Raw genomic sequence first — 9,737 nt, forward strand, 5'->3', positions numbered from 1 at the left:
GAACTTCTGGGCTCAAGGGATCCTCCCGCCTTGGCCTCCCAAAGTGCTGGAATTATAGGCGTAAGCCACCATGCCTGGCCTCTAGCAGTCTTCCCACCCCCACCATGAATGCTAACTAACTGAAGAACTAGGCCAGTTGTCCTGCAAAGTACTCACATTCTGGATTTGTCTGTATGCTTCTTTGTGGTGTTATCTACTTTATTCCTCTATCTATGGTATTACCGATAAACTTAAAAGTTAAATCTAAACGTTAGATGAATTCAATTTAAACCTTTTTGGCTGTAGTATGTCCTAAGTAATCTTGGGAACTGTACATCTTGTATATTTGTATATATATACATACTGTGTATCTTGCCTTATATCAGGAGGCAAGATATTTGGTTTAACTAACAGAACTTGTAAGATTGACCAGAGTTTGGAAAAATTTATTTCAGAGAGCTTTTTTTAACCTTTGTATTTTCATAATTGTATTTGAGAATTTTTGGTAATGACTTGTCTTTGCTGGGTTTGTAACCTGCTTGAATTTTAAAGGTTGATGCAGTAAAGAGTTAAGAGAACTATACTTACTTACCTGGCAGGGAAAATACCATCATGATGAAGGTGGTTTTCTCGGGACAAGGCTCATCCATTGCACTCCAGATATGCTGACCCCTGCTATTTCCCCCAAATGTGGGAAACTCAACTGCATAATTTGTGGTAGTGAGGGACTGTATTTTCACTAAATAAGGGTTTAGAGAACTAAGGGAAGCATATGATAGGCGCATAACAAGCCAGGATGCAACTTTTACTCTAAGATATAAGGTACAATTATCTATTTAAAATCTTGTAAATGTTTAAAAGATGAAAATGTTTTATCCTGCAAACGGCACATCTGTTGTTGCTGCCATTATTAGCCCAAACTCAAACTACACTTCCTTATGATAAACCATTGCATGTAGGACATCAGAGATCTGGGAGATTTGTATCTTTAGCCCTGAAATAAGTGTCTAAGTGAATAGAAGCAAAACATGATCTGTTTTCTGTTTTTACCTTCATTGAAGCCATCACCTCATCATCTTAAAATAAGCTGGCATACAGATTTATCACATGCTGGAGGAGATTCCAAGAAATCAGGAAAGTCTTCAGTAATTGGTCCATTCTGATTCTCCATATTATACCCCTCTTGCCCTTTCCCATTCCTTGAGAGCCGGCGATTCCATTCAGATGGGACACTCTCATCCCCCAGGAAAAGCTCCATAAAAGATATTTAATTACCCTTTTGGAAAACATAATACATATAACTAGTAATACATAAAACTAATAAGAAAGTGAAATAATGAAAAGGAAATACAATAGAAGAAGTCTACCTCCCTCTGGACCCTCATTTCCTTTCTCGTAGGTAACCACTGTTACCAGTTTCTAGACTATCCTTCCAAAGATAATTTCTGCATATACGAGCTTATGCATCTGGGCATATGTGTATTTTTTTAAACCTAAGTGTCAGCATGCTATATACTTATTTGGTACATCGCTCTTTACAAAAAAAAAAAAAAATAGAATTCTGAGCAGTTTCATTTTTGGAATCCCATATACGATGCTCTGTGGTAAAAGGAGCAGTGTTGGCTGGGTGCGGTGGCTCATGCCTGTAATCCCAGCACTTTGGGAGGCCAAGGCAGGCAGATCAGCTGAGGTCAGGAGTTCAAGACCAGCCTGACCAATATAGAGAAACCCTGTATCTACTTAAAAAAAAAAAAAAAAAGAAGAAGAAGAGCAGTGTCTTGCATGTCTTTTTCTTCCTCTCTTTTCAACACAGACATCGATGCCAGGCCATGGGATTTCCAAGCAGAAGAATGTACCTTGAGGGCCAACATTGAGGCTTTTAACAGCCGTCGGTATGACAGACACCAGGACTCTGAATTTTCACCTGTGGATAACTGCTTGCAGAGTGTGCTGGGGCAGAGGTTGGATCTGCCTGAAGATTTCCACTATTCATATGAGCTCTGGCTCGAGAGAGAGGTGTTTTCACAGCCCATCTGTTGGGAGGAGCTGCTCCAGAATCACTGACTAACCTCTTGTCAACAAGCATCAATAGATGGAGGTTGGCTCCAATAAATGGTGCTCTGCCTACCCTGTCCATACAGACTTTGTTTCCAGTTCTAGGAATGCTTGTCACAGGGAGATCAGCCTAAGAACATCCAGTATAGTTCAGGGCTCTTCTTGGGGCTGTTGGACCTAGAGATGGTGCAAGGGTAGGATCCTGAATCACAACAAAATGATCAACTTACCCTGAGGTCAGTTTGGTGCCCAGTTGGCCTTGGAAATCTTTTGTGGATCAATCCTAGACAAGCTCTTTGGTGGGACCTCTTCCTGGTCTAGTCTTGACTAGAACCAGGCTAGACTTTGCTGGCTTTAAAGAGGAAATTTGTTATGGCATTTAACCCATGGCATTTGTCACAGATAGTGGGAGGTACAAGTTATAAAATAGGGAGAAAGTTTTCTTCTTGCTCACCCTGGATTCCTAGGACTTATCAGAGGTTTGGAAAAACCAACTTTGAAATTAAGTTTGCATTTTGAATTTCAAATTTGGACAACCTCTTTCTAAAATCATTAGCTCTAAGATTATTTTAGAGCACCTGCACCTTCTTTGTGAAGGATGATGATTTACTATTCCCTCAATACTGCATGTTATAGAAAAGTATGTCGTGAAAAGTGTTTTTTTTCCCTTATTCTGTAAGAGATCTATATTCAATGTGGAAATTATTTCCTTCTGTACTCTGTATAGGGCATGGAATGCTCTGCCATTTTTAAAGCACCACAACCAATATGAAATAATCAGGCCCTCTCTAAGGATGTTTCGTATTTTTCTTAAATGACTCCAGTCTCAAAATGGCTGAGTACATTGCAGAAAATTATCCTTTTCATTCTATTCACTTTTTAAATGACAAGTTAACTATAGGAGGTTTTATTTATTCAGATGGTATGTCCACTTGTGCTCATGATCAATATATTTTTCTAATTGAAAAGAACAGTAAGAGCTTCACAGCTTACCATTTTTCTTTTTCTCCAGTGTTAATTAATGATTTTTCCCCTTTTATTGCCAGCAGTTTCAAAGTATCATGTGGAGATTTAAGCAATACTGCTTCTACCTAAAAGTATTGCACATTTCATTGAAAATATAAGAGTTGATGTACCAGCCTCTTTATATTTCTCTTTTACAGCAGGACCACATACTTCTCAAGATAAACAAGGTTTTTAGAAAAGCTTCTGATTTAGTTAGGATCATATTATTTCTCTTCTGGCCCCACAATTATACCGTCTGTATCCTCAAGCTTTTTTTTTTTTTTTTTTTGAGATGGAGTTTCACTCTTGTTGCCCAAGCTGTAATCCCAGAGTAGCTGGGATTACAGGCATGTGGCACCATGCCTGGCTAATTTTTTGGTATTTTTAGTAGAAACGGGGTTTTACAGTGTTAGCCAGGCTGGTCTCTAACTCCCGACCTCAGGTCATCCATCCACCTTGGCCACCCAAAGTGCTGGGATTACAGGCATAAGCTACCGCACCCAGCCTCTTCAAGCTTTTTTATTATAAATGTTGTCCCCCTCTCCCAATTTAGGCACTACTGAATCTTTTTGTGATCGCACCAGGTCACTTTATGTTGGGAGATCTAGTCAAAATTTGCTTATTTACTCTGCCCCTTGTCAACCACATTCTCATCTGGAGATCATGAATAAAATACTTGACAGTATCCAAAGGAGCTATACCAAAATCTAATAAGTAAATCTTGGATTTTACCTCTTTGTGCTTTAAAGTAGCAAGATTTCTGTCTTTAAGGATAGGTCATGGAGAATGTTAAGTAATGTATGAAATTTTTTAAAATAATTTGTAAATTTTACCTAAGTAGGATGGTAGTTTTTATTGCAATCAAAATAATTTACTAAGCACGACTTCTGTAAATTAATCTATGGTCAGGCTAGTATGATTTTAATGTGATTTGAGTAAAAAGATAATTTTCAAGGAAAGAGTAGTCATTCATCAATTTATTTTAAGGCCAGATAGTATTCAATTTATGTCAAAAACAAAGAAATTGCCCTTTTAAAAGCATGTACATGAATGCTTTTTATTTTTATTTCTTTTTTTCATTTTTGTTTGTTTCCTGAATGCTTTTTGAGGCACAGAAGTATGCTAAGCTTTAACATTTTATATTTATTTATAGCCCTTCTCTAAGGGAAGGTTAATTCTCAGTGCAGATGAAGAAACTGAAGCACCAAGGATAAGTGATTAGTTTCCACTCATCATTTTTTTCCACAGACTTGCTAGGACTAGCTTTCAGGTATTGACAGCCAGCCCCATACATTAAGGTAACCAGGTTGAATCTCCCAATTTGTGAACCTATGTTTGTGGTTAGGAATAAATTCAAATGAACTAGTCTCCCAATGATGATTACCTTTACTACATAGAAAAACATTATTTGAATGACTTACAGAGGATTTTTATTTGTGAATATTTCAGTAAAGTTTGTATTGATTGTTGATAACACTGTTCATCTACTGAAGTACTTTAATAAAAAGAAAATGAGCTGAAATTAGAAATTTGGTGTTTAAATTCTTCAATACAAGAGAACCTCAATGTCAAATATAGAAAGGAAGGCTATAGGCTGGGCACGGTGGCTCACACCTGTAATCCCAGCACTTTGGGAGGCCGAGGCAGGCAGATCACCTGGGGGTCAGGAGTTCAAGACTAGCCTCACCCACATGGAGAAACCCCATCTCTACTAAAAATATGAAAGTTAACCAGGTGTTGTGGCACATGCTTATTTGCAATCCCCAGCTACTCTGGAGGCTGAGGCAGGAGAATCGTTTGGACCCAGAAGACAGACGTTGTGGTGAACCAAGATCACACCATTGCACTCCAGACTGGGCAACGAGAGTGAAACTCCGTCTCAAAAAAAAAAAAAAGGATATAATAAAGTTAATATTACAAACTATTATTTTACCCCCAGAGTGTTCCCTGAGGATAGACTAATACAAGCGAAAGCTCCAAATCTTAGTGGCTTTTGACAAATGTTACTTCTTCTTCATGGGTCTGGGAGTCAGCCACAGCTCTGCTCCACTCAGCTTGGCTTGCTTGGATTGGATCTGCTCCACAGTCTTCTTTTTCTGGCACTAGACTGATAGAATAGCTCTTACTTGGGACATACATTTTTTATAGTGACGAGCAGGAGCAAGAGACAAACCATATACCATGAAAGCACATTCAAAGCTCTTGCTTGAATACTGTGTAAATCAAATTGTTCATATACCATTGACCAAAGCAAATCACATGGTCAAGCTTAACATGAGACTGGAGAAGCATACTCTACCTACAGAGTGGCAAACATGGCTGGTATAATACTCTCATATTAGAGAAAGTGAATTGGTCAAGAATATCTGCTCCTATCTTACACACAAAATATACACAGCCCCTCTTCAAGGAAGACCAAAAATCTTCTCCAGTCATGTAAGACCTGAAGTTTAGGATCTCATTTAGATGAAGGTCTAGTTGAAATGTTTCTTGATCCTGTGGCTTGTAAACTTAACCAATAAGATATGTCTACCTAAAATGAGCAACAGAGACCAACTCTCCAAAGCAGAGTTTATTTGGAAATAGCAGGGGACTGCAATCTGGGATATGCATGCCATGGTAGACTACAGGCTCATCCAAAGGGGTTGTGCCAAAGGAGAAGCTTTTAAAGACAGAAGTCCATGTAAACTCTTTTGAAACAAAGACTATCGGTTACATGGGCTTGTTGCAGGAGTTGGCAATAGCTTATGGGTGGAGACATTCATTGTTGGGTGAGTATCCTTGTGTAAGTGGCTTATCTGGAATACTGCGGTATTGAAGAATTTTTTGCACAGTTCCCATCATAGGCATACTCAAATGAGGGCCCCTCTTCCATGGCCTCAGCTCCATTTTGTTTGTTAGAGTTTGACATTAGTGACTCCATTTTGATAATGTCATCAGTTAATAAGCTGAATTGTGGTGGTCAGTTCACAATGTATACATATATCAAAACATCAAGTTGTACTCCTTAATTATATAAAATTTTTGTCACTTTGATATCCAAACTACATGAAGTGTAAACCTATGTGAAGTATAAAACTTGCCACACTGGGACTCTGGGAACATGGGTGATAAGTGTGTGTTTAGGGTGGTTTGTCTTGACATGATTTCAGAAATCCTAGGCACACCAATTAACATCTGCTTTACCTACAATAATAGTTCCAGGTCAGTCTTTTTGATAATAGTGTGATAGAATGTTTTCTGTAGTAAAAGAATGTTTTACAGAATACAGAATTTGACTATAAACCTTTGTGAAATACCCAGGAGATTCTTTAGCAGCTGGTACTATTCTGACATGTGGTTAATGCTAGCACATACAGTTGGGATCTGAGATTACTAGACCATCTCCATCCAATGCAGGAATTCCTTCACTAGCACCCCCCAGGTGCTTATCTAGCCTCTAATATTTTTACTGACAAGAACCTTACCACTTTATGCTTTCATTAGTAACAACTGAACTGCCTATGACAGAATTATATGACTCAATACAATACTATCAACTTTTGGTATTATTTGGGCCAGAAGAACCATGATTACATTTACGGAATCCAAAAACCAAACTTTAGCTATTAGTTGCACTTTCTTCCCTGCTGTATTAGTTTCCTAAAGCTGCTGTAACAAGCCACCAGAAATGAGGTGGCTTAAAACAGTAGAAACTTATTCTCTCTCACAGTGTGGAAGCCAAATGCCTGAAGTCAGGTGTCGCTAGGAAGGTGCTCCCTCCAAAGGTTCAGATGGGAGAATCTGTTCCCTGCCTCTTCCAGCTTCTGGGGGCTCCAGGATTCCTGGGCTTGTGGTGCATCACTCCAGTCTCTCTGCCTCTGTGGTCACAATGCTTCCTCCCCTTCTCCCTCCAAACTCCCTCTGCTTCTGTCTCATAAGGATATGTGTGATTGCATTTAGGGCCCCCTCAGATGATCCTCCTTTAAAGATCCTGAACGCAATCATATCTTTTGCCATAAAAGGTAACATTCACAGTTTCCTGGGATTCGAATGTGGACAAATCTTTTTTGGAGCCACCATTCAGCCCACTATACCCACTAACACTCACCAGAAATCTAACAAATAGCAACATTGGTTCATTTACTCCCTCTCTATCATCATTAGTAGTGTAAGGCAAGTCCCAGGAGAGGTTATTTTTAATCGAAAAATGCTTGCAGGCCGGGCGCGGTGGCTCACGCCTATAATCCCAGCACTTTGGGAGGCTGAGATGGGTGGATCACGATGTCAAGAGATCGAGACCATCCTGGTCAACATGGCGAAACCCCGTCTCTACTAAAAATACAAAAATTAGCTGGGCATGGTGGCGCACGCCTGTAATCCCAGCTACTCAGGAGGCTGAGGCAGGAAAATTGCTTGAACCCAGGAGACGGAGGCTGCGGTGAGCCGAGATCGCGCCATTGCACTCCAGCCTGGGTAACAAGAGTGAAACTCCGTCTCAAAAAAAAAAAAAAAAAAAGAAATGCTTGCAACTGTAAATGTATTCCAAGGAGATTCAGGTAAAGAAAGATTTTCTGGCTTGGGTAGGGGATATGCTGTGAAGAAGCAGGTGTCCAGTTGAAGAATGCATTTATGTATTTATTGGTATTTTAAAGAATATACACATTAAAAATTCAGAGAATACAAGAGTATACAATGAAAACTCTAATTTCCTCCCATCCAGATCCCTATCTCCTTCCCCAGAAGTAATGACTATCAATATTTTTTTATCCTTTTAGAAAACTTCCACAATACTCATCCATCTCCTCCCTATCCACATTTTTTTACACAATTGGGAACACAAGACTTGCTGTTCTATATGTGCCTTTACCATTTGTCTTGGATATCTTTCCATATTAACATTCTTTCATATGACTATAAATTATGATTATAATCATTTAATAATATATTAATTACTTAATAATTGAATACGTCTTCCCTAATATTACCTTCAAATACTTTTCACGTAAAAAGGGCATAGATGGGAAGAATGGTGTGTAGCGTGTGTGTGTGTGTGTGTGTGTGTGTGTGTGTGTGTGTGTGTGTGTTGTGGGCTGGGGTTAAGGGAGATTCACTAAGTTCCCATAGCAATAGGTCAAAACAGTCTGACATTTCATTTCCTCGCAGCAGTTCTGATTATTCAGACTCCCAAATCCTGTAAATGTAATGAGATGCTGAGTGTGCTGGGGGGAGATGTTCAGGCTGTTTGCTCCTTTAGTAATTAGCCAGATTTGGCCAAGCACAGTGGCTCACACCTGTAATCCCAGCACTTTGGGAGGCTGAGGTGGGTGGATCACAAGGTAAGATCGAAACCATCCTGGCCAACATGGTAAAACCCTGTCTCTACTAAAAATACATAAATTAGCCGGGCATGGTGGTGGGCGCCTGTAGTCCCAGCTACTCCGGAGGCTGAGGGAGGAGAATCGCTTGAACCTGGGCGGCGGAGGTTGCGGTGAGATGAGATTGAGCCACTGCACTCCAGCTTGGCAACAGAGTGAGACTCCGTCTCAGAAATAAATAAATAAAAATAAATAAAAGTAGCCAGATTTAAATTTCAAAAATCAAGAATTTTAAATTTTTACTTTCATTTTATAGAAAAGAACCAAAGTCTTTCTAGGGAACTGCAAGACTACAAAAGTCATCCCACCTCTGCTCAAACACTTTCAGTGAAAGTGACTTCTTTACTAAATAAGACAGTGCCATCTGTCCCCTTGCCTCCAAATGGAAACATTACTTCAACCATTCTGTAACTTTTTGTTCAAATGCTTAATGGAGCTGGCAGGACAAAGATCTTCCATGTGGATGCCTGTAAAAAGATGTCTTTGCCAAAAGATAACATTTTACCCAGAAAGGCAGTACAGCATAATGGCTCAGATAGAGGATGCTAGACCCAACTTGGTGAGCTATTATGTCATGCTCTGCCTCTATTAGCTGTGTGATATGCAACAGATGATTTAATCTCTCTATGCTTCAGATTCCCCATCTGTAAAATGGGGATAACATTACTACTTACCTTCTATGGTTGTATTAAATGAGTATACATTATATATATATATACACACACATACACGTAGTGCTTAGGAGAATGCTTGCTAAATATGAGTGCCCAATAATTGCTATTATTTTTCCTGCCTCATTCCTCTCCTCTCAATCCCCCAGCAAGAATAATAAATAGTATTTTAACTCAGGGGTTGGCAAATTAACAGCCCATGGGCCAACTCTAGCCTACTACCAGTTTTTATACAGCACATGAGCTAAGGACTTTTTTTTTACATTTTTAAATGATTGGGAAAAATCCAAAGGAGAAAATCATGTTCTGACATATGAAAATGAACATAGATATGCTCGTTTGTTTACATGTTGTTTGTACAGTCATGTGTTGCTTAGTGATGGGGATACTTTCTGAGAAATGCTTCATAAGGCAATTTCATCATTGTGCAAATACCATGCAGTACACAAACCTAGATGGTATAGCCTCCGGCACACCTAGGCTGTATGATATAACCTATTGCTCCTAGGCTGCAAACCTGCACAATATGTTACTGTACTGAATACTATAGGCAGTTGTAATATAACAGTGAGTATTGGCCGGGCGCGGTGGCTCAAGCCTGTAATCCCAGCACTTTGGGAGGCCGAGGCGGGTGGATCACGAGGTCAAGAGATCGAGACCATCCTGGTCA

General features: G+C 39.4%; 1 protein-coding gene and 1 non-coding gene across 2 annotated transcripts in view; both read left to right on the forward strand.

The window, feature by feature from the left end:
• Window positions 1-3,334, forward strand: part of STRIP2 (striatin interacting protein 2) — a 51,956-nt gene extending 48,622 nt beyond the window's left edge. The window contains exon 21 of the mRNA XM_017549544.2: window positions 1,793-3,334. Within this exon, the coding sequence (XP_017405033.1) occupies window positions 1,793-2,043 (251 nt within the window). The 3' untranslated portion in view covers window positions 2,044-3,334. The remainder of the gene's footprint in view (window positions 1-1,792) is intronic.
• LOC119474227 lies at window positions 564-720 on the forward strand. Its single transcript, XR_005203515.1, has one exon. It is a non-coding gene; the product is annotated as a U1 spliceosomal RNA (small nuclear RNA).
• Window positions 3,335-9,737: the final 6,403 nt, after the last annotated feature.

Source organism: Cebus imitator, unplaced genomic scaffold, assembly GCF_001604975.1.
Source record: "Cebus imitator isolate Cc_AM_T3 unplaced genomic scaffold, Cebus_imitator-1.0 Scaffold219, whole genome shotgun sequence".
NCBI lineage: Eukaryota > Metazoa > Chordata > Mammalia > Primates > Cebidae > Cebus > Cebus imitator.